General features: G+C 36.7%; 2 protein-coding genes across 5 annotated transcripts in view; one reads left to right on the top strand and one right to left on the bottom strand.

Annotated features, from left to right (window-relative positions):
* The window catches only part of CASK (calcium/calmodulin dependent serine protein kinase), a 199,112-nt gene that overhangs the window by 97,909 nt on the left and 74,871 nt on the right, over positions 1-26,332 (bottom strand). For all 4 annotated transcript variants that reach the window (XM_034074363.1, XM_034074362.1, XM_034074365.1 and 1 more), the window contains exons 3-5: positions 18,300-18,405; positions 12,442-12,519; positions 11,479-11,551 (exon numbers count right to left, since the gene is read on the bottom strand). In XM_034074363.1, the coding sequence (XP_033930254.1) occupies positions 11,479-11,551; positions 12,442-12,519; positions 18,300-18,405 (257 nt within the window). The remainder of the gene's footprint in view (positions 1-11,478; positions 11,552-12,441; positions 12,520-18,299; positions 18,406-26,332) is intronic.
* Positions 5,295-6,332, top strand: GPR82 (G protein-coupled receptor 82). The gene has a single exon (XM_005151753.2). It carries the CDS (start codon positions 5,295-5,297, stop codon positions 6,330-6,332), a length of 1,038 nt encoding a protein of 345 aa, XP_005151810.2.

Here is a 26,332-nt window from a genome sequence, read left to right on the forward strand (position 1 = left end):
CAACATCAGTCAATGAAATCACAAAAGAGGAGCTCAACTTACATTACTGATAAACAACTGAGATTATTAGACCTGGAAATAGAAAGTTCCCATATGGATGCTTTAATTTAATGCTCTCTGTGAAACCACATACAGAATCAGGGTGGAGAGGAGGGAGTTGTGATGCACAATACAAAAGAAGTGTCTGGAGAAAAAGAACCCACTGATAATGTTTTACCAATCAAAATATATTTGACACTAATCTCTGTAGCACTGGGAACTCTGTGCCAGCCTTTTTTCCATCCCTTAAACAAAATCCCAGCTGTCAAATCCAAGAGAAAGGAGAAGGTGCTACAAAGCTGTGGCCATTCACTGCCTGTAGAGTGAATCAGCAGCAAAAATCCTCACACAGGATGTTGCTTTTACCGACACATTTTAGCTTTTTAGTTTTATTACTTTGGCATTTTCACAAAGGCTTAAGAACCTGGAAAAGCCAAAAAGCTGTTTGTTACACACAAACATATTTAACTTGGAAAACCACAAATGATAGTATGGTGCTGAAAAACACAGAGAAAGCTTCCTATTTTACTAGGATGATCAACAGAATTCTCACATTAAAAACCAATTTCTGAAATTAAAAGTGAAATAGATCATGACCAATACACAGCCACTGCTTTTTTAGAGGTAAATACAGAGACCTCTGAGGGCTGTACAAAGGAAGTCACTGGGGAAAAAATACATGAATAAATATGTTGGAAGATTATTTTTGTTAGTACTGTCAACTCGAAGCTAAATTTTCCTGCCTAAAAGACATTGTTTGGTTTGTGTTTTGTCTATGTAACAAGTACCCAGAGCCTGTGAAACACATAACTTTGCATATTTTATGACAACCAAAGAACTGAAGCTATGATTATAACATATCCCCATTCCTACATCCCTAAGGATGTCACAGTTACACTGCATATGCTTGTAATTCATCAAACAACATTAAGAACTTTCATTCTGGGACTATTTTGCTGAATCTAAACTTGTGAAAATAAATCATTAGTGAACAGCAAGCACAGAGTCAGCTCAAACTTGCTGAACATTTCATCTTCACTGATTCAGCAGAGTCAAGAAGAGTGGATTTAAACATGAACTTAGATGATTTTGCTTTGATAATTACTTCTTACAATATGCAACACATAGTGACTAGAGCTAAAATCCTTGTTATATCGAGTCAGAAGAGCTGCCCACACACTGGGTCACGCCTACATGGAAAGCTGATGAGCAGGCAGAGAAGAACCATGGCACTCTGCAATAACTCTCCCTATAGAGATGGCCAACTGAAAATGGTTATTTTGTAGTACATCTGCCTTAGAAATTAGGCAGTCAAAAAAACCTTCCAATTGCAATGTTTAAATCCACAACAAAACTAAGCACCAAAGTTCTAGGCAAGCTACTTGGCAAATTATTTTTCTTTTTAATAAAATATGGATTGCACTTGTGTAGTAGCCAGTGCATCTTAAAGATTTCTCTTGGTATTAGGTACCATACAGTAGTTCAAATTCCAAGTGTATGAAATTAAATCTCAAAGGCTGCTGCATGTTTGGTGAATGCTATACCTTTGCTCAGTATGACTCATCCTCAGCGTCCATAGTAGCCATGCCCAGGGTCGCACACTTTTATGTGCCCTACCCTCAGCAGTTGCCTTCCATTGTTCAAGATACAGAGACTGAGCGCATCTCTTGCGTCTTCCCCAGCACAGAGAACCAGGTCTGCTACAGGAGCCATAGGTAACTGAGCTGCTGCCTTTTTCCATCCTGTAAGGAGTAACTGATGCCAACAGATTATATGCTCTGTTGCAAAACAGGAACAGTCCTGTTCTCCACTTGGTTTGTAACAGGCACAAGGAGATAAGGGGTTGCTTGAGTTATGTTGTATCTCAAGCAGGCAGAGGGAACAGGAAATGGCCAGGCAGCCTGCAAGTGGACTACTCTGTCATATATAATTATATTACAATACATGCTAAGTATGGGTTATAGAAGGCTAGCTTAAACACCTTTCACCCCTCAGAATGTCCCTGGTTTTGTGGTTTCAGGTCCAAACTAAGTTGCCTTCATACCCTGGCAAAATGCAACATATGCTGCCTACTGGCATATAAAATCTAGTAAAATGTTTAACTCAGAAAGTGACCAGTAACTTAGAGTACAGCAAATATAAATAATTGAGAAGAATGAATGTGAAAGTCATTATGATGAACTTAAGAGTGACTTGTATGAAAGATGCACTCATACCATTTGAATATCATCAAATATATTTTACATAAAATATGCCATTTATAACTTAGGTGAATGGCAATAGTTCACTAAAAGAATAATGAAGTTGATCACTATAGCTGAGAACCAGTATTTCTGAAGTTTTGTGTTTGTTTTTTTTTTTAAAAACCCCACTTATAATATCCTATTCCGTTTTTATTCATCTCACTAATCAGTTGCAAAATGAAATGTGATAGACTGTAATTCACTATAATAACCTATTATAATAGGATCATTCAGTGAAAAATATAGCATTATCTCTTTCTACATCAAGAGTTATGGTCACTGAATTATAAATACTACAGGCTACAGTTAATAACCAACTGAATAATAATAATAATAATAATGAAAAAATTGCTCATACTATTGTTCAACATGCCTCCTCTTAGCAAATGTTCAGGATATGCATGTCTAAATCCGGATGGAACACCACAATAACAAGGACTTCTAAGACTACTTAAGAGACTATAAATATTTAATTAATATAAGACTCTTTCCATTAGAACAAATATAAAATAATTATACATTCAAAAGTGGAAAAATGAAAACAAGGTATAACTAAATCTAACAGGAACAAGAACTGAAGCACATGCAAATTAACTACAGCACTGCAAACTGATTACTAATACTCCACAGCAAGCTTCTCTCACTCAAATTTATTCTTAAATAAGATCAACTATGCAGCCTAAATAGGCTAGCACACCTGTGAATCATTTTAGTACAAAATAATTAATAATGCGACGGAACAATAAAATTCATAGTAGATCACTGAAAGGAATTCCTACAGTGTATGTTTAACATAAAGCAAAACTAACAAACCAAGAACCTTATCAAAATTGCAGAAGTTTTTATGTGGTATCTCCTCTGTTCTCATAGAGGAACTTATTTATAGCTGCAGAAAAGCCATATCTGACAATCACAGATGTATCAGAAGGAAATTCAAAGGTCTCAAGTTCTGCAGAACCAGACAGAATTTGACTGATCTGTGATTATACCTTCCCTGTGGAGGAAGGCAATTGTCCTGTAAACACTTCTAGGTTATTTACATAAAATAACATATTTCTTGGACACAGAGTCAGTTTTTCTCAACTGATGCTCAGAATGCATCAGCTGTAAATTATTTCCACACAATATATCACCTGACTAGACAAGTGAGATGTGTTCATTTGGTCACCTACATGAGGACAGACATGCTACAGCACTGTTAATGTGGGCTTCAGGAATAGAAGCCAGGTTTGTGGTAGCTCTTCAAGCTGAAGAAGAGTTAAACATAACAAGTGAAAATAAGTTTTCATGCATAAAATAGCAACTCTCTCCCATTTCCCTCCTCCCCCTTCTAGAAAGTGGGCAGTCCTAAAGAGAACAAAAGTAACAATTCCTCCACCCCCCAAAGAGTAAAGAACTATATAAAGGACTGTGAGGTGTTTCTGTGCCATACCTACATGACCAAAGGACTGCTACAATATCTCTTCCACACTATCTAATTCTTTTAATTTCTCTAATGGAACTGCATCCTGACCTCCTGACCTAATTTCAAAGTTCTTTTTTTGCACAGATTAACATCATCTTGACTGAACTTTAAATGCCTATCTGCTTTTTGACCCTGTAAAAGAAAAGTGCACATTCTGAAAACTCATGTCAGAGAGATACTGGTCTAACTATACTTTCCAGATTCAAGTATCATCCTTTTCAGTGCAACAGTGGAGATAAAATAGAAGTAAGACAGAAAAATTTCCTCTCTGAAAAGGAAGGTGCCGCAGCTTGTGTAGGTAAGCTTAAAACTACTACTTCTTTGTTTCACCTGACAAATTTGGGCATTGATACAAAACCAATCATTAGACTTTAAAATGACCTAATGAAAAAATACTTTGTGAATTTAACTCAATTGTAATGAAAGAATTTAGTACACTTGGTTCAACAATCCATATGAGACTTTGCGTACACTAAAATGCAACAGCTGTAAAAGTTGATTTGTAACTTGTTACGCATGGTCTAGAGCATAATTTTTAAATATTACTTTTACAACTTTTTGCTATCTTATCCGCCTTGTGTCTGGGCTCCTCACTGTAGTGCTCCACAGAATCCTCTTGATGTTCAAGTTCATCTGTTTACAACTATTTAAAAAAATATTATCAAAGTCTGAAATATTTCAATTTTCTCAATATGATTTTGTATGGGACAAAAGCTAACTCTGATGCACTTCACTGAAATAGTATCTGCATGACAATAAAACCTTTCTTCAGTACAGGCCAGTAAGAGGAAATGCCAGTTTTTATGCGTAGTCATTGTATAGAGCTATGATTTCTTATTTTTAGTTGGAAAATAGGAAAAGATGGAAAACTGAACTTGGAAAAAATATACTGCTGTTTTCAACAACCATTTTGTATGTTCAAAAGTACAGACAATTATTTATGCAAAATGCATGTGCAAGATTAGAGCTCTGAATAAAGTAACATTAGATACAGACACCAGCAAAAAATAAACGCATCTAGCTAGATTCCTGCATCATGCACAGTTCAATGTGTACTTAAATGGAGATACTGGATACTCCTCTGCATTTTGGCAGTTAAGTAATTCTTTGCACTTATTTTGTCTATTTAACTTAGAATAGCCTAGAAGTGGTTTCCAAAGTAGGTTACAGATGTTTCATAAGATTGAGAAATAAACTAAGAACACACAAGTTATTATTACATCCTAGCTTGAACCTTCTGTTTCCTAATTTATTTTGTTAGATTCTATGCATGTCAAATCTATGGGGTTTAATATCAGCCATCTTTTCTTCACAAAATCTCAGTGGAAGAGAACACCCAAAAAGTAACCTTATGCAAACTCAAGATGGTAGACCCAGAGCACAAACAGTAGTTAACAACTACTGGGGGGGGGGGGGGGGGGGGGGGAAGGAAAGAAAATTTAAAAAAAGGGAAATGAATGAAAGATATGTTAGATGCACATTACAGAAGAATAATTCTTTTAATTCTGTTTCAGCTCTGATCATTCATTCAAGAAACACCAGCATAAATGAGAAATTCAACATGTCTTCTTCAGCCATCACTAGCTACTACTGTAGCTCTACCAGTCATCTACTCTTGCCTATTTCCTGCTGGAAGTTTTGGAAATATTCTTGCTGCCTGGATATTTTCAAGGCAAGCACACATAAAAAGAACACAATACATTTACCTGGCAAACCTCGTCACTGCAAATTTACTTATATGTAGCACAATGCCATTTCTGGCTGCCTATTTTGCAAGAGGGTACCAATGGACTTACGACTGTGTAGCATGCAGAATAGCAAATCACCTTGGAACTCTTATTATGCACGTCAGTATGTATGTTACGATTATAATTTTATGTTCAATTGCTCTAAGTCAGTATGCAACACTGAAGAAAAACAGTGATGTACAATACTCTCAAGCAGTTAATGAAAACTTCTATAGGTGTGTACTTGCAAAGTTTCGTCAGCCAAAATTTGCTAAATATTTGTGCATCGTTATATGGCTTATTGTGCTCTGCATAACAATAATAGCTATAATACATAACATCCAGGCAAGGACTAAGGAAGAATTTCACAGATGCTACAACATCAGGGTAGAAGCTGGTGAATTTGCTGCAATGATTGCAGCTTTTGTTGCCACTTCATGTTTTTTTGTATCTTTTATGACAGTGGTGTTGTCATACTATTCTCTTACCAGACATCTGAATAAAATACAGAAAAATACATGTATTGGAGAAAAACACCTAATTTACAGTACCGTGAAAAGGAACATTTTTGTCATCCAGATGATACTAACTGTCTGCTTTCTTCCATATCATATTTTTAGGCCAATTTTTTATGTTCTGCTTACAAATAATGACTGCCCAAGGTTAAGCTATTTAGTGGAAATTAAGAATTTCCTTACTTGTCTTGCTGCTGCAAAGAGCAGTTTAGATCCAGTTATAACCCTTCTGTTAGATAAAACATTTAAGAAAAGTCTCTATGGCCTGTTTACAAAAGCCACGCCACCGGAACACCGCAAACGTAAAACTGGTATTTTCACTGAAGAGACTCTTGAAATGTGAGGGAATATGGAAAGGTTTTATTAGAATATAAGTAACAGTAAACTCGTTTTAACTACCTATAACCAGACTTCGGTATGAAATGGTAAATATTTAAATAAAATTATAACATATTACCTGTATTTTTCAAAATTGTTTTGCTTGCTATATCAACATTAGCCATAATAAATCCCATGTGTATTATCCAAGTAATTTATACAGTGAACTGTGTAAACACCTTTATCCATGAAAAAGACAACGCAAAAAGACGTGCAAAAAAGACAATGCAAAAGACATTTTATGTTTGACCTATGGACAGTGGAAGGTAGAAACTAGGCTGAAGTTGCTGACCCAGTGCTTTTTTATTATCAATAAAAGAGTCCCAGGACTTGGACACAGGTTTCCTTTACAAAAAAAGGGTGAACAAAACACAGATGTTTTCTCTGCAACTGCTGAATCACACATCACAGGCCTAAAGAAGCAGGGACAGAAAGCTACGAAATACATTCAAGATTAAGATGTATTTTTTGTTCATGAGTATTTAGATAGAAGGTTGATTCCTCTTTTTTTTAATGGGGAATTTCAATAATCCTAGTTCAATCTTGTGAGGTCAGTTCTACAGTTTAATTAGGAAGGCATAAATGCTTATTCTTTAGAGGTATCCAAAATACATTCAATGATAAACATTTAATGATTATTAACAGTATAAGAGCAGTGCAAAATAGGAGATTTTGTGGTTGGGTTCTAACTGTACAAGTTAGGATGTTATGATGATTTAAGTGGAGATTTCAGTTACTTAGAATCATTTCTGTAGAAGATACATAAGACTACATAATGGTCTTTTCCCTTGCACAATCTTTGCAACTGAGATCAAGAGTTCACCGACTGGAATAGTGTTATGAAATATTAGATATTCTGAGAAATCCTACCACTCACCCAAAACTTTTAAAACAGAAATGAGCAATTCTGTCTTCCCATCCCCACTAGTGACTTCCATGACACGTACACTAAACTGACCCAAGTGTCCGGAAACACAAAATGTGATTTCTTCTCTAGGGGGACCCCAGGACTGCATATCATCTGACAGCTGCTTTGTATTTTGCAGAAGTTAAATAAAGTAGCAAATTAAAAAGACATAAAATCACAGGAACTTAGTCCTTCATTTAATACAGTGTTACTCATAATAGAATTTAGTGATTCCCTCTTCCACAGGATACCCACATGGTGTTTAGCATATGAATTATGGAAAAAACAGAAGTGGAGAGCTTCAGGGTCTAGACTGACTGAGGAAGTGCTCCTCAGAAAAACATGGCCAGCTAGGACACCTTAATTCTACCTCTGCTATTGGTTTCACAACCTTAATAACATTTTTACAATTTAATTTGTTCCAAAAATCCTCACACAGCAGTTGCTGTTGGATCTCAATGATAGCTTCTAGAAAATACAGAAAAAGCATGGGTGGTTACTGACTTTTCTCAGAGAGCATGAAATAGGTTCCATGCCAAAGTGAAAAGAGTAGAAGGAAAGAAACATGCAATAAATTTCTTGGTTTGGATATTCAAAGATTGGAAAGAGCAGCTGGTCTTAAATGACTGCTTATATTCTGGTTATTTTTTATATAGTTAAATAAACACATAAACACACACAAACACGTATGTAACAAGCCCTACTGTTTCTAGATACACCTAAAAGCAGAAGTATAGGAATCTTGAACTCTACTGGCAAAATCTGAAGTGCTTAGCTACAGGTAGTTTAGGCAATGAATGATAGGAGTGGTAACTAAGTGTGCTGTCAGAATTCATATGGTTAATTAAAGTTTTGTATAGTGCATAAATTAACATGCAAATCTATCCACAAATCAAGTCTCAGGTCACCTGGACAAACTGAGATTTGTGGATGCCACACAGCAGTGTGTAACACTCAGTCCTACTCTCTGGAAAAAGAAGGTAGAATCTGTATATTCCCCCCCTCAGCAGTTTTATCTATTTATATGATCGCATGTCAGAAACAAATGTTCATATCTAGTGAGATAAACCTGTAATAAAGATTTTTGATGTCTACAGTTAGTCAACAAGCTTGCCCTGATTAGTCATGTTACTGATCACAGAAACAAATAGAAGCACCTGATTTATATGGATATAATAGAACAAAGTTGGAGCATTTGGACTGAACTAAGGATAAAACCCCTGCAACCATGATTAAATTACTCTTCTATCTGTTACATTAAAACACATTTTTCTGAGACGAGTTCTGCAACTATATAGAATACTACATAAGCATCCTAATATAGGCTAACTGAAGGCTGATTGTAAAACCTCTCAATATTTTACTGATGAAAAAAAAAACCATCCGGTTGAAGTTATTGCAAAAATTAAAGGTGAAAAAATCTGCAATAAACACTGAAGAAACACACTTTTTATAGAACACTGTCCTGCTTTATGAGTTATACAACACTTAAATAGTCTATTTCTTGAGCTGAATCACATTCTACTTTAAGTAACTAGCACAGAAGTCTTCTGCCAAGATCAGTGTCAGTCTTACTAACAGATAACTCAGTGGAACTCTCAAAACAAGACAAAGCAACTTTTCTCACATGCTGGGAATACAGCAACTTAAAATATTGACTGCTGACCAAAAGTGACTATCCTAAATGTACAATGATACTTCAGGTACTCTACACCACGTTATCTGCCATAGGGAATGGAAATATTCAAATTCATCTACTTGTAACAAACACCACTTTCAGCATTTAAAATCACAATTATTAAAATAATTCTATAGCAAAGAAGGAAGTTCAATGACCAGTGGTATCCTTCACAATTAAGAGTAGCAGAGGCATACTATTATTTTTTATCCTTCTTGAAGAGAGATTGCAGATATAGAGCACATTTTGGCTACCTGTTTTTAGTTCCAATAAATCTTGAGGCATGCATAATTGCCTGCAATAAATATGTTGTCATATATAAAGTAACTACCTTCAATTGTATTTATTTGAAGAGAAAAGATACTTGAATGCAGATTTAACACAATTTGTTACTTTCTTACTCCTGAAGGTGACATGAGAGAAAACACTATTTTGGAGGACAGAATATATAGCAAAGTGGAAATTTAGAATAAAGATATAAGCAATTTTTCTCCTAATTCTTTCTCCTGTTTCAATGGTTCTCTCCCACTCATCACTTTTTAATGACCATATTAACGAAACACTTTAATTACTGTCTAATACTGACAGCTCAAGAGAAAGTGACTTCAGTGACAACTGGTACTCAAAACTCTAGCAAGGGTTTTATGGAAAAAGACAAGAATCTCATTTCAGACACATATTACTCCCACTTCCTTTTTCTTTTTTCTGTTCTCTCACATAAAGATAACTCTGTGTACAAACTACTGTGTAATAACATTTTATATTGGAAAAGGTCCCACTTCAATGTTGCTACTTTTGGTAGCCATCTTCTGCATATTTCTGACAGGTTCTGAAAGAATAAAAGTAACAGCTGAGTCCTATATTACTAGGATGGCAGAATAGGAGTAAATGTTGTGGTAAGGGAAAAAGCTCTTGACATTTACATTTCTGATGCACAGCTGTTTTAGAGTCTTCCACCTTACTGCATTACTGAATGAACAAAAGACTACATTAACCAAAGGTAAAGGTGCAATTGTCAACAATTATAAAGCCTTTAAGCAATGCTGAAGGGGATCAAATGATACAGAGAGGCCTAAGAAGCATCTGGCTTCTCAGAGCATTGAAGGAAATTGAGACAACTACAGGCTACCTTATGAAAGCTCTCCTGTTTTGATTCTGTCATCAGAAATGAACCTGTAGCATACAGGAGTTTATCATAGGCTTCATAGTGCTCCAGAAGCTTTGGCAGATCTTGCTACAGAATTCAGCTGAAATCTAAATCTCCTAATTAGTCAAGAGCTAAGGGAGCACAAAAATAGCTAAAAGACACCTAATTCTTACACAGACTATAAGATGCAAATTTTCATGCACATCAGATAATGCTAAAACATTTTGCAGTTCAAAATAATATTCACAGAAAGCTTTAGAGGGTAAAAAAAAAAGTAGTATGACAATATCAGCATTACAGATTTGTATTAACAGGTTGACGAGAAGCTCAACGTGAGCCACTAGTGTGCGCTTGCAGCGCAGAAAGCCAACAGTGTGCTGGGCTGCATCAAAATGAGTGTGACCAGCACATCAAGGGAGGTGATTCTTCCCCTCTACTCCATTCTGGTGAGACCCAACCTGCAGTACTGCATTCAGTTCTGAGCTCCCAACATAAGAGATACATGGACCTATTGGAGTAAGGCCAAAAGAGGGCTACAAAGATGATCAGAGGGCTGGAGCACCTCTCCTATGAAGACAGGCTGAGAGAGCTGGGCTTGTTCAGCCTGAAGAAGATAAGCCTTACAGTTCCTAAGGAGGGCTTAAAAGGAATCTGGAGACAGACTTTTTACAAGGGCAGGTAGTGATAGGACAAGGGGGAATGGCTTTAAACTGACAGATTTAGATTAGGTATAAGGAAGAAATTCTGCACCATGAGAGAGGTGAGGCACTGGGACAGGTTGCCCAAGTTGTGGATTCCCATCCCTGGAAGTGTTCAAGGCCAGCCTGCATGAGGCTTTGAGCAACCCAGTCTAGAGGGTGATGTCCCTCCCCATGGCAAGGGGGTTGGAACTAGGTGATCTTCCAACCCAAACCCTTCTACAATTAGTTTACTGTCATCCATTCAGATAATTTGGAAAGTGGTCATTTTGTCTACTTTCTTTCAAAGCAATGTCTACAGTGACATCTAGAGCTGGGACACTGCAGTTAGCTTAATATGTTCTACACCCAAACCTTATAGTTTATATACACATTTTCCTAACAAGAAAAAAATTGAAGCAGATTTCATATGAATATCTGAAAACTAGAAATTTAATTGACTCTCAAAGTAAGTTGCAATCAAATGTATATGCAATCTGTGAATAAAGACCTCCTAAATGTTCTATATTGATGGAATTAGAGATGAGCTTTAATAATATATGACACATTAGGAGTAAACACAAATGTAGCAAATACAGCATCCTTTTCTAGAGCTTTTCCCTTTGTCTAAATTACAGAAATTAAAATTCAGTAGTTTGTACTATTGTGGCAAAGAAAAATGAAAGTATTTAAACTCCTTACCTTCACATCTCTGTGAATTATGTTATTATCATGACAGTAACGTAGAGCTTCCAATATCTGTCTCATATAATGACTGAAAAAACAAAGATATTATATGTGACAAACCTGCAGGAAAAATTACTATACACACATAACAAACTAAGTTTTAGGAGTCTAACTATATAAAACTAATCAACCAACTTAAACTTAAATACACAGAGTTCAGTAAAATGGAGTTTGTGTTTATAAAAATGAATATGAATATGTGCTGAAGGAGGCAATCCTTGACCTCGGGAGGTTCCAGCTGCTGATATCAAATCATCTTTCCCTAGGAACATAATTATGTACTGGATCAAGTTGCCCAGGAAGGCTGTGGAATCTCCATCCTCGGAGGTTTTCTAGATGCTACTGGGCAAAACCTTGAGCAACATAATCCACATGCAAAGTTGACCCTGCCTTGAGCAGGATGTTGAAATAGAGGCCTCTTGATGTCTTTTTCAACCTGTTTTCTATGATGCTAAATAATGTAGAGAATCTCATGGTCTTTGAGCTCAGCCACCATACCATGAGGACACTGGGCTTTGTTGTCCTTTTTGCAATTACATAGACTGTTTGATTTCAGTTCACTTCATAAGTGAAAAGTTGAAGTGACCATAAACATACATTTATACATATATCAAAGATGAGCAAGAGCATCTAGCAAGAGCAGTAAAATTCACACCTGTCAGGCAAGTCACCTAATGCCATTGCCATAAAAGGCAAGGAATTAAGTATTGTATGTGAAATACTATTTTATTCAATAACCCCACCCAAATATGCAACTAAATGACAAAATGTTCCAGAAATCTACCTTTATTATGCTAACTATTGCAATAAACATTCAGACCGTTGAAACAGGATTATTTATAGTATTCCAACTTTTAGCTACTACAATTATTTTCCATGTATGTGTCCTGTGTGATTAATTAAATTTACAATACATACCTGGCTACAGCCTCGCTATACACAAATCCAGCATCTGCTCTCTTCACAATTTCAAAACACAGATCTGCTCCATCCATACTGCAGGTAAAAAGGGAAAAGTGCTTAAGACAGATAACTACAATCAATTATGTAAAAAGGCTCAAAAATATCTGTTTACTGCAGTTACATAAAATACTCTGGCTACATGTACAATGCATTTATAACTAAAAAAGCATTTAATAGGCAATCTAATACAATATGGCTTGCCACAGGTGAACTGTTTTATGGTCCTCATGTCATAAAACCATACAATGTGCTGTACTATACATAATACTATATAGCAGCAATGGGGTCAGGTTCAATGAGAACAACGTAAGTCTGGATTATATAGCTCACTGAGAAAAAACCCTCATGTTAATCTCCCTTTCAGTGCTTCCTCACAATTTATTTCAGCTAGATGGGAAATAAAACTGAAACCAGAGCTCACACCAAGCGCTGCAGAACATACAAAATGTATGACTACCAAGAATTAGAAGGTGTCATTCTCATGAAGCAGCAGAACTCTTTAGAAGACTAATTTCACTCTGACTTGTTATAATATACAGATGAATAAAGATCCAGAGGCACTCCAGATTTTTAGCAGTATCAACAGTTCCCAACACACTGAGCCAAGCCTGTCATTTACAACTTTTCTATTAAACTGCTTATAATCAGAATGGTCTTTAACATGCATTTCTCTCTCTCACTTAAACATACCAGCATTTTTAATTTAAATTTTGTAACAGTAAGTGGCAGTGTGATTTTTTTGCAAATATTTTAAATTAGTTTAAATTATGTTGATATTAAAAATCTAGAGCTTTTATATCGATATTAAAAGCTTAACGCTCCAGACTGTGAGCAGTAATGTGTGAGTTTTATTTCATTAAGATGAACTCTATTGATCTGAAAAATCACAAATATGTGGCAGATACATGTTAATATCTGACTTAAACGACTTTTTCAAGACAACCTTATTTTAAGAATAGACTTTAATTTGTGTATAATGAGGGCTTAAATCACCCCAATGATATTGAATTTACCTGAAAACTTTTATCTAGCTGAGATTTTGTCCTGATTTCAGCAGGAAAAGCAAGAGTTAGCCTCAGTTTTAAGAAACCCCAGAGAGTTCAGTGCACTAACAGAGTAAAAATTCAGCAATAACACAACCACATAAAAGATTACTTTGCAATAACTGAAAGCCCTGGAAATGTTCAAGACCAGGCTGGATGGGGCCTTGAGCAACCTGGTCCAGTGGAAGATGTTCCATGGAGGGGGGCTGGAGCTAGATGATCTTTAAGGTCCCTTCCAGACCAAACCATTCTGTGATTCTACGATGGAAAAGCATTAAAGATCTGAGATAGATCAGGCAGTCTCAAGGTTTCGTGAAGCCTGTCAGCTTTAGGCAAGTGAAAACCACAAAAATAAAAGAGTTAAGTTAAAAACCACTAAAGTAAACGATATACATGCTGAAAACAAAAAAACGTTGGTAAAATTACAGCACACTCAGGATTTAAGAGAGAGAATCACCTGATACCAGCAGAGGGCACTCACGGAAGCCACATAAACTGACTGGGACGGTTTCCCTTATTTGCAACACTGGAAGTGGCAAAACACCTCTGAACAGGAAGTTAACAGGCACCACTACCGCATCTGAATTGTTTTGGGTATTACTAGGAGCTATGTCCCCCAGTTTCCTATATTCTAGTATTGTTTTTGCCATAATTTTAGCAGAACTGTGCCTGGATCTTGGCCCTTTAGATAAATGTTTTTTTCTATATAGCTCTGATCAGTGCTACTGTGCACCTTGACAACCATTCTATTATTCTTCATAAAGCTGATGATAAATTGTGGGCTTCCCAGAAAGTTTACTTCTGATCCATATTCAGTGCAGAAATCTGTGCTGAGGCTAATAGTCACTCTGAAGAATAAACTGTATACTCCAGAAGAGATTTACATTTTAATACCAGGGTATGAGAGCTTTGAATTTGAAGATGATCTATTAAGGTGTTACCTACACCTTCATCTATTTATGAAGAATAAGAAAGTACTACTTAAGGGAACTGAATTATTACTTAAAAAAAAAAAAAGAAAAAGGTTGCGCATGTTACTCATAACTGAGTTTACTGAGCTTTGCATATCATATATGTTCACAGAATCATAGAATGGTTAGGGTTGAAAAGGACCTTAAGATCATCTAGTTCTAACCCCCAAAGGTGAAAGACTAAAGGCTTGTGCATGACAACATTTTCTCCCTCACTTGGACAGTTTTTATACACTTGCTATCTTCATTTACTACAAATAAAAAATCATAAATTAAAGTAAAAATATCATATTTATGTTTTCTTGGAGCCCTACATAGTAACCTCTGAAAATTTAGACCAAAAAGTACAGAAACTCATTTCCTATATACAGCTTATTCTTCTGGGGAGCAGCTGGACTGCATATGGGGGAAATCACTTGACAGAGGCATATACCCTCTCATTGATGATGTAATAACATCTAAATACTTTTAAAATAATAACTTCACTTTAGGAATAAGACTTTCCAGTACAGCATCTACTTCCTGCTCTACACATGCACTTCTTCTATTATAACTAACTGCTTCTAACATATGGCTAATTGCAACCTACTGGAAACAGGACACAATAGTCCCGTTCTAAACACTGCTTCAATCTGTGTATCATCATCATCATGGCTTCACTTCGTGAACAAAGATTTGGGAAGGGCTTTACCCACGCTTACTACAAGCGTGCTGATGACTAAAAAGGCCAATGTGGGATAGGCAAATCCGGTTGCACACTGAAAGGTCTCCTTGGGTGCTATAGGTGGGGTATGATTCTTTCTATGTTGTCTTTTCTCCTTGAGATAATTCTGCGTGAGTTCTCAAAGGAGTCAACGGCGCTACAGAGCGACCAATGTCCTGAACCCCCTGCATGCAGGGCTGGGTCTGTGGCTTCCAGTGCACCTTCCCACTTGCCATTTCATCCCTCGCCTGTCACTACAGGGCTTTGCAAATGTGGGTAAACCCTTCGGGCCTGCGCAGTCGATTGTTTAGGTGAGGCACAGCGTGTGTGGAACTGGCCCCACCTGTTACACCTGAGGTTTAACTGCTAGGGCCTAGCAAGCTTGGACAGTGACAGAAAAGTCCTCAGGTCATACATTTGGTTAGAGTGTCCTTCTCTTAGATGGATGCCCTTGCAGGGCTAAACGAGCTCCATCTGCCCGGGTTTGAAGTTAGAGTTGTCCTTCTCCTAGGATGGTTGCCCAAAGGCTACTGAGCCCATCCTGCCCATGGACACACTTTGTCTGACCCTTCAGTTGAGACCTGTCTGGCATAGGAGACCCTACCAGAGGCATATGCCACCACCAGCATAGCTCCCAGCCTCACAAGGGCACGCAAGCTCTTTCCCCACGACAAGGGGGTGTTCATGAAAGAGCAAGCTGTGTATAAATACTGGTTAAAAATATAGCAATTTTTTTGCATTAACCTTCATTGCTACTACTCATGTTCATCAGCGCTTCCAAGAACTTTGACTTGATTTTTTAAATGTTTATTTAAAAAAAAAAAAAATTCAAAATTGTGCACAGATTTGTTTTCTCCTGAGAGGTACAATCTCTTGTTATCAGATATATGCTGCATTTGCTTATTTAACTTGTACTTTTTTGTAACAATAGATTTGGCCAGATATTCAGGGTCACTGTAGCAGCTGCTCTGTGTAGCTTACAGCTTCTGAAAAAGTAGTGGACCTATGTATCATTTATGTGCAACTGATAGTACAAAGTTTTAAGTTGGGTCATTCTGTATATTTCATGTGCTGGACCTGCGTTCATTTCTATACAAAGCACCTGCTGGGCCATTAATACCCTATCACCAGCTGGGCTTATAGCTCCTTGCAGATCTGTGCTGTCTTCTCTTTTCCTGTCATTTCAGATTAAACAGACACTAATAAAATACACTTTATTACTGTCAACTTTGTTGCAAAGCAGTTAAATTTGTTATAATAACAGCATAACAAAGAGAAAGCAGTATGTGGGAAAGTAAGTTACCTAAAATACAGAGATGCTTTCCTACTAACTACTAGTTTGTTATTATGCCACTAACCCAATTAAACTCAGACAACGCAGTGTTAATCCACAGCAAACACTGGTCTTCTGTTGAATCACTTTACCAAAGCATCCCCTCAAGCCTAATGCATTGTGCCCACAACTCTTCCATTCCCTGCTGCATTCTGAGAACAGGTGTTCCTCCTGTCTCATTTTCCTTCAATGTTTGTTACAAAAGAGTGATGTTTTGTAGTGTACAAGGCAGACAAGAACTATGAAATGGTAAAGAATTATGATCCTTCACATCATTTAGCCTCATGTTTTCTTCTTTCATGTAGCCTGAAGTCAGGTACAGTATTTGTGTAGTAATGCTAATTGTTCAGACTTACTTTTTATGTATACAAACATAAATGATAATAGGCCTGTCATTAAAAAATAATTACTGCTTTTGTCTCATATTTCTGAACTACCGGCATGGTAAAAATAGAAGCAAATCCTTTCTTCCATTTCAAAATCTTGTTAATTATCACGGTATGTCTCCCCAAGGTGTACATAATTATTTCATAATAGGATAATTAAAGTTCCTTGGTCCATGCTTTGGGAATTACAAAATAAAGACCAAAGTATTGAATAAAACTTGCAGAAAGGAAAGCATAAAACAGTTATTTCACAAAACTACAAGTTTATAAATTCATCAAAAAAGATGCTGACTTTCAAGCAACAGTTTTCAGCTTTACATCATTTGTTTTGCTATTACCACCTAAATGTTTCTCTACCTGAATGGTAAAACTAAGATGTGAGAATTAGCGAGTGCACATCTCAAGACAAATTCTTGGGTCTAGTGGACATGCTAATTAGACCTAACACACTGGCATGATGTGGCTTGCTTCAACATAAGCAGGACAAATGTATCAGAAAACATTATGCAGAAAGATCAGAGAAATCAAAGAGGTATAAGCACACATGCCGAGGCACACCAGAAACACATATATGGGGAACATAAAAAGAAGAGCTCATAGGTACACAGAAGAGAAGGAAGACCACGTATGGATAATGCACAAATTACCATTCTGTGTGTTTGTTTTTGTCCTTCCCAGTCAGCTAACACCTAACTGAAGGAGGACAGATAATTTTCCCTGAAAGAAGGAATGTGTCAATTTAGGGACTGCCCTCCCTTTTATTTCTCATTGTTTATTAAAAGTACTTGTCCACTGCTGAAAACTCATGTTTTGTTCACTCTTCCTTATGGCAATGGTAACTAAATTGTTACATTCAAGCTTCCAAAACTTATCTTTTAGCCAAATGACTATTTCCATATGATGTGAACAGATATACTGATTCACAAGAATACTTAAATACTCCAGTAAGCTTTATTTTCTTATCTAGTAAATGGAAAAGTGGTGCTAAAGAAACAACAGTGGGAAAAAACCCCAAAAAACCAAACACCACAACAACCAAATAAAACTTAACAATTGGAATAGAATGCCATCAGTTACCCAAAGATGAAAACGATCAGCAGATTTTTAACTTGTTCTTACGTACCCTATTAGGGACACAGCAGCCACCAATGAAGCCTGCCCTTAGAAAGCATGCTATAAAGAAGCAGCCTGACATTAGCCACTTAGCCACGGTGACAACTTCTTTTTATTTGGGACAACCTGTACTTGCCAGAAATAAATATTTAATAGGACTCAAGACTTCAGTCACAAAACAAGCAGGTGAAGTCAGATATACTTTTAGGATTTTATTTAGCAAATAACAACAAAGAAAGGTAAAAATCAATGAGAGAAACTTACAACTCAAAGACCATATAAAGCATTCCATCTGAGCTGTATGTCTCCAATAGTTCAACAATATGAGGATGCTTCAGCATGTGACAAATACTGGCTTCTCTCTTCAGATCTGTGGAAGATAATAAGGTAGTATATTAACTATATATTCAAGCTGATTAATTAAAAAACCCCAGAAACAATTAGAACATGATGTTAGGAAAGAGATAAGATCCTTTATAACCCTAACTATTCTATGATTCTATGTACACATCTGAAATTATGAAGATTAAAGAGTTTATTAGAAAAGAACACTGATGAGATGATATTTAACTATTCCCCTTCAGAACTTCAACTTCATCTCAAACTTAAAAACTCTCACAGATCTCAAAATACAAACACACAAAACTTAATAGGTTTTCTTGATTTGAGCTATTAACAAAAGATCTCCTTGGTCATAATCTGAAGAACTGCACAGTAATAAATTCCTTTAGTGCACATATGCAGATTACACCAAGATTTTAATTCTAAACATACATTACTGCGAAATTATCTCCAAATAGAGAAGACAGGCTCTTTCACCTCACTACAGAACTATTAAAACCTGGAAGTCTTTAGTCTGATACCTCTGCTCAAAGCAAGATTAACTGCAGCAGGTTGCCCAGAACTACATTCAGTTGGGTTTTGAACACTTCCAAGAATGGAGAATCTATAAACTGCCCAGGAAATCTATACTGGTATCTGATTACACTCCTAAATAAAAAAGTTTTTTTTCTTATGTTTAAAGTTCTTGGAGTTTACTTCTTTAATAGTGATTTTCTTTTAATCACAAATATGAAATTACACTGGCATAAATTTTAACCAGCATATATTAGCTTGCAGCTCTTCTCTGCATACAAGGGAGTAAAGCAGAAATGGTTCTGAATAAAGAGCAGAAAGCATTATGACATCTTTCAAAACTTAAGAGGTGATTAGCTCAAGAATGGCCTACATATGTATGTATGGGAAAATATAAATATGGTTTCTTCATTTGAGAATGGTTACCATCGTGTTGCTGTGCTACACAGAAATTTATAATGCACTGTTTTCATATGTGCCTTACTACATTTCTAACATGAATCAATAACATTCAAATATTTGAGCAGCATTATGAACATTTTTCATGTGAAGCATTTAACAGCTTACTAAGTTATGCTAGACTTTTGCTCTTTTAGTCATCTATAAATGCAACAGAAATGATCAGAAAGTGGAGATGCCTCAATTTTCGGGAAAAAACAGATTCAGAAAGTGCAAATTTTGTTAGTAGAACTTTCACATTACAGTTACATTATGCACTACTTCTCTCATATCCTTGGAAATATAATTTAAAGGCAAAATAAGCAGAGCAACCCCTTCAAAAGCATTATGTAATGTCCTCTTGGGAAGAGCAAACAGAGCAGCAAAAAGAAGAGAGTTAACAGTCTTTCACTGATGCAGAAGAAATTTAAATAAAGACATCAACATAAAATTTGTTGTTTATACAGATATGAAATTCTATCAAGAAATAAAACAGCAGTATGTCTTTCACTGTTCAAAATACAATCATATCAATTTTTATACCACCTTCATGAAGAGTAACTACTAAAACCACATTCCAACATTCCCTTCCATCACACTTTGGTATTGATTTCACACTAAATGATTACCACCTCTTTTCTAGGTAGTGAGGTTCTCCTTGTCTTTCACTGAAGTACACATCCAGAGTTTCCTAAGTGGAATCATAGGTAAGCATAACAACAGATAGCGTAAGAGAATAGAAAACGTAGGGGTTCTGTGAATGATGACAGACTTCAGAGAATACCTTGCTTTTGTCTCTTATTGTATAACAGCTTTGATGTTATCACACTTCACCATGGTATCTGATACCTATTTTAGATGGAAAGCAAAGTGAAAGTCCAGTAGGAAACTACAGAAAAACTGTTTTATTTAAAGCAAAAATTGTAAAATTGTAGAAATTGTGTTCAAAATAGTTTACTTTGACCATTTACTTTACTAATTTCTTGTGGAGCTTATTTATATTTTGAAGAGAAGTAGAACTGTGAGGAAGAAAACATAATGCTGCCATTTACTTTGTTCCTTTGTCTAATACTGTATGAGTGAAAAAATTGCTCACAGACTAAGTGTCAGCAGCAGAGGAAGGAGAAACAGAAAGTGGAAAATAATAACTCCAAACAGGAAAAACACAAATAAACAGAAATCACACAACAAGGTTTTGTATGACTAAGAGGTCTTGGCGCCAAGAGAAGAACAAAGTCCTATTTTAAAAACAGCAGGGACTTTTTAGAGTAGACCTATTAAGGAAGAGAAAAACTAGGTATAGAAAGACAGATGAGTAGATACCACATTGATTGAACAAAGCCACAGGGTAAGAAAGAGATGATGGAGCCTGAAGTCCATTTGGACTTCAAAAAATGTGTCAAAATATGTCATATTTAAGACCAGTAAAAAGGAAAATTGTTTCCACTTAAAAAATGACATCATCATGTACTCAGTCCTCTATCAAATGCTTTTACCAGACTAAATTGAATTTTACCTTCACGCATTCCTCAAGAGGTAAATAAAATCCCAGGTGCCTACAGATACCGTTCCAGTTCTGAATACAACACAAAACCAAAGAAATGTTTGGCTGCAAGCAGATGACTGAAGATTTCCTAAGAATAATCCCATTATTATCTTGTGACCCACTGTAATACCTGTAATTTATCATGTTGAATATAAAACTGTATGAACTATTTGCTACCTCCTGTTAAGTTTTTCTAAATCCATGCTCAGTATTTCAGCCAAGTTGTGTGATAATAAAGGTCCCACACATCCTATATGAGAATAAGACTTTCATATTCAAAACACCTAAAAGAGCTTCATGACAGCTCTAGAATCTGCCAATAAAGTAAGCTGGCTCTAAAAGCAAGCTTCAAGCAGCAAGTGATGACTTGTACCATTTATTAATAGCTATGTACCTCATTTAGAATGGTCTCTTTTGCTAAGAAACAAAATTTACCCAAGAGGACATACCCTAAGGCAAGACAACATCTCAGAAAACTAAACTAACCTGCCTTATTTCAGTTGCTGGACTAATTTACTTTATATTGGAATCGTTTTTGAACACTTCATTTATTCATGCTTCTTTTTTTGATATGGCTGAAGAAATGGCTTTCTGGTCCGTACTTTAAGGCTCCTCTGTCAGCACTTCTTTCAAAATGAAACATTAATGACAACAGCAATAAATAGAAGACCAAGGTTTAAAAGCACAAGCCTTAAGAGTTTCTCTGCTGACTGCACGAAAGGTATTGTTACAGAAGCAGAAATAGGAAGAAAATTAGGTGTTTCATTTAGGTTGCTTAGGACATGGTTTGATACTTTACATCACAATTTGAAAAACATTTAAAAGCTCTCATTTTACACCACTGTTACCAATAAATATTCCGGAATTTCAGTCTGTTCACAAAACTTTGAGGTGTTTTTAGTAACTGGAAACAATAAGGTCTCCATTATATACATGTTGAAATTGCATGAAAGTCAAGACTTCTGTAACAAATGGGAAAGTATAAGAGGGAAAAGGGAATTCCCAGTGATTATTGCCACACAGACAAAATGCAGTCCTGTGTTTGGATAGCTACACTGAAAATGACTTGCTGGAAGCACTTAAAAAGGTAACTGCTCTAAATAACTGTAGACCAGTCTTTGACAGAAAATGTAACACATTAGCATCATTCCTCCAGAGTTAACTACCAAATATCCTACACATCTGTGACAATACTGGCAAACACCTTATTTCCTTTCAAAATCTGATACCCAAGGTTTTAAAACATCTCAAGCATCCTGAGCATATTTTGAAAGTATGCTCTTGCTATCCTACAGCATGGAAGAATTAGATGTTCTCTAGCAGCCTGGGTTACAGCACCATTTTAACATCTTGAAACTGACATGCAGAAATTGTAGTAACCACATCTTTTTGGGGGGAGGATGGCATCAAGTTAGCAAGATGGAAGATATGTAATTCTTAAATATACAACATTTTGATTCTCCAGGGTCAGTCCCTTAAAGGATTAGTTCTCCAGCCACAACTTGGGTTTAACAGCTTTTCTCATGCTCAACTTCACCCATTCTCTGAATGGTGCAGGGGGTGGGGGTCAGTACATGGTGGTTCCTCTCTGCTGTTCCTTCCTTCTCACACTTTCTGCTGCTCCAATGGGTCCTCCACAGGCTGCAGAGGATATCTGCTCTGACACAGCAAACCTCCTTCCCTGATCCTGGTATTCCCCTCTTTCTGTTCCAGATTCTCCATGCCTCATTCCAGTGTTCACTACCCTTCCTCAAATGTATCTTCCCAGAAGTGCCACACATATGTCTGAGATGTTCAGCTCTGGTCTGTTGGAGCTGTTTGGAACTAGCTGTATCCAGGCACAGGGCAGCTGTAAGCCTCTTCTCATAGAAGCTATCCCTGCAGCTTCTCATTGCTCAGAACTTGTAACTTACATTTAATACATGTTTGCTCCATTTCCAAGTAGCCAAGACTGCACTAGACACCATGCTTCAAAGGGTTCCAAAAGAGTACACTACCTCCAAGTTCAGCACACAGCTATACACCTCTGCTTCAAGACAGCACATAACTAGCACATGACATCCTTCACAACAGCAAACTGCAGTTTAACCAATTGTACTGTACCCGAGGTCACACTTCCAAAACCAGGTGAACTTTCAGAGCAATACTAGCTTAAAAATTTTCCCTGTCCCTATTCTGTTTGCTCATCCTTGCTCCTCTGTGAAAATCGCTCTAAGGCTTTATTATTCTAATAATATAGCAAAGAAGTCATAAAAGCTCTCAGCACAGCCAACGTACTGCAACAGGAATGAGCAGTTGGAGGTGGGAACATCTTACACTGACACTGGCAATGAAGCTCCTATACTACAGAAACAGAGCGATATTTCTGCCCCAAAGATTATTCTTCCTTTTACACACCCACCCCTCTGCTACAAGGGAGTATTCCCCTTTCTCTTAATTAAAACCACATTGAATGCCTTCCTGGGATATGTGACTGACTCCTCATCACACATACATCTGACCGGTTAATGACTCCTTGTTTCAAGAAGTAGTAAAAGCTTTCCTGCCTCCCCTCCCACACACTTTGGGGTGGCTAAAGCTCCGTGGTAGCCAAGCTGATTTAACTGCTGGCTGTTTCTCCCTTCATCCCACACACATTCTTGTCCTCTGTTCCACTGTGCAGCAGCCTGGAGCTTGTCACACCACACAGCGAACCATTCCAGTGTTAACTCAGTGAAAAAAGAACAAAAAACATTCATTTATTTTTTCCCCACTGGCTCGGTGTCATGCAGTCTTGGCATGTGAAATGGCTCAGTGAGCAATCTCAAATACAGAAGCTGGCTTAAAAGAAAGAAAAGGAACATGGAAAGAGAAAGCAAATAAGACTGTGAAAGCCAGCACTTGGAGCTCCTTAGGATGTCAAGAAACACAAGTACAAGCACAAGTACACATCTTTCCCTGCAAATGTTTCTACTGTCATCAAATTTCTTATTGCATATCAATCTGTACCTTAACAAAGACATACAAAAAAAGAGAAACATGCATATAGCTTGTGAGTGGCCCTTGCTAAAAACACCATGGTAATCAATAATTATAATGACATTGTGAGACACTCCATCTCCTGTCAGTATCGTTTGTTTTAATGCTACTGGAATATTTGGAAGCAAAAGAATGACATGAAGAAAGAAATCCAAAATGCAGTTACAGCTAATAGTCAACAACCAGAATACATTTCTGAGCCCCTATGCAGAAACCTATGGAAGTCTTCATTTCTTGGAATCAGACTTTATAGATGCTAACTTCTGAATAACTTCCATTTTCTACTCTACTCTCTCGGTGTTTGGACATAAATATAAACACGTTAATGGCTTTTTAGCTGGAGCTGGTGCCTTGGGAGACTTAAAAAGCAATTTACCTTCCTCAGTTTATACTCCATCAGCTATGCAGAACATGAAATTTGGTGTGAAAAAACTCTTTCCTTGCCTTTTCTCTCACAAACTTCTGATACATTCACCAGACTTGTTCACAGTCACATATCTAACAGATATTTTAAGTTAGTTTGCATAGTCATGTCCATGAAAGCCAACCCTGCCGTTTTTTACTTATTTCCTAATTTTTATTGGCGTACAAATAAGCAATGCTTCATAAATAAGACAGCATATTTTAGGTAATGGGTCAACTTGAACTAATAAAAATGTTTAGGAATGTCTGAAAGAATGACAGCTGCCTACTGAAGATAATTAAGGCCAAATAATTTCATTCGTTTAATTAGAGGATAATTTTTAGCATCTTTTCACAAAGCACCCACCACAGTTAAAAACCCCTCAAATTCAATCTTTCTCAACCAGGAAGAAAGACTGGATCTCTCTCCTGTGAGGTTTTCTACATTCTACATCCACTCAAGTTTATACTCAACAGCAGGTTCAGTGAGGTAGGGGAACAGAGGAAGAGGAGAGAAACACGTAAAATTGAAACCAGCACCTCCTGGATTATTTTTTTAGATGCACAATCTGTATTTTGAACTGCTGCAAAGTAGCAGTTTCAAAAATGTTTCATAAACTCAAGGAGGAACATGATAATAAAAAGTAATGTTATAAATGCCGTAAGTTAAGTTAAAAAGGAATAAAGAGAGCTCTCTGTGTCACAAGTTTGAATTGACAAACAGAAATGGAAGTTGCTGCTAGAAACATTGGAACCTCTGCTGTAAAATCTGAGGCACCTTCCTTTTCTCTTAACATTGCTTTGTCTTCAATAATGAATGAAAGGAAATTGAAAATAGTCATTGACTTTCAGGTTGTGATCAATCAAATTATAAAAGTAGGTTCACTACTGATAACCATTATATTAAATCCCATGTTCCCACCTGTGGTGCAGCACTGTATAACAGCCTGAAACACAGCACCCTCACAATAAGCATAGACCACAGGTTGCTATACTACAAACCACTATTTTAAACACTTTGTGATACAATGAATTCTTTAACAGAGGGAATCGGAAAGGTATGCGCAGCAGCACCCTGTCACATGTTGTGAAACTTCTTTTAGAAAATAAACAAAAAAAATAGAAAAACTATTAGATGCAAGGTGTGTATTTGGTATAAAGAATGCTACATGCTGGCTGGAGCACTGAACTGTCAAAATGCTCAGCTGTAAGGTCACAGTGGTCTTTATTGAAATGACTGAAAGGTCATAATTTCATAGTTACACTGACTGTTCTTTCTTGTAGTGAAAACTAACTGGTAAACTCTTAAAACCAGCAGTCCTATTTAAAGTAGCAATTGTTCCCCCTCCTGGCAATTCATTCTCCCCTCCTGCACTGTGTCTCCCCTCCATGCTAGTGCAACTGCTTGTGCAACTGCACAATAAACAGAATCAAGGAATCAACCTGACTTCAAACAATCTTTTTTTTTTGTTTTCCCCAAAGAGCTATTTTTCAACCAGACTAGTTCTGGGTAGTTCTGGGTATCTGCACAAACACTTATGAGCACAATAGTGTTGACAGCAGAGCAATAGAAACAAATGGCCAGACCACAGCAGCATTGCTCATCTCAACAGCAGCACTGGCTTGAAATGTTTGACAATACGTCAAATCACAACTGTCCTTTTGTCCACATTGCTCTCCTCCTCCTAAGAGTAAAGATGTCAGATAACTAAAAGCACTAGCATTTCCTGATAATACTGAAATCTAACTTACAGTAGCTTTATAGCTTCGTATATTTAATGGAGACTCAAACGGAAAACAAAGCTGTAAGTCACGTCCTATTTCTCTTTCGGTAATTTCTTGTTTGTGCAACCCCACGTCGACATGCGTACCTACAGATTTCTCACTAGATGGCAACAAAGCTCCTACTTTGCTCTGATACGTAGTCACCAACTGAATACAAAAGGTGGCCGCTTTTATTTAGTCGTGAAGAGCTTTACATTTGGCTAGTTTTATACCATTGATCTGACTAATAATGATTACAGTTGAAACCTAAGAG

This window comes from Melopsittacus undulatus, chromosome 2 (genome assembly GCF_012275295.1).
Source record: "Melopsittacus undulatus isolate bMelUnd1 chromosome 2, bMelUnd1.mat.Z, whole genome shotgun sequence".
NCBI classification, from domain to species: domain Eukaryota; kingdom Metazoa; phylum Chordata; class Aves; order Psittaciformes; family Psittaculidae; genus Melopsittacus; species Melopsittacus undulatus.

Coding starts and splice junctions, on each gene's coding strand:
- GPR82 (XM_005151753.2), top strand. CDS start 5,295: ATGAGAAATTCAACATGTCTTCTTCAGCCATCACTAGCTACTACTGTA.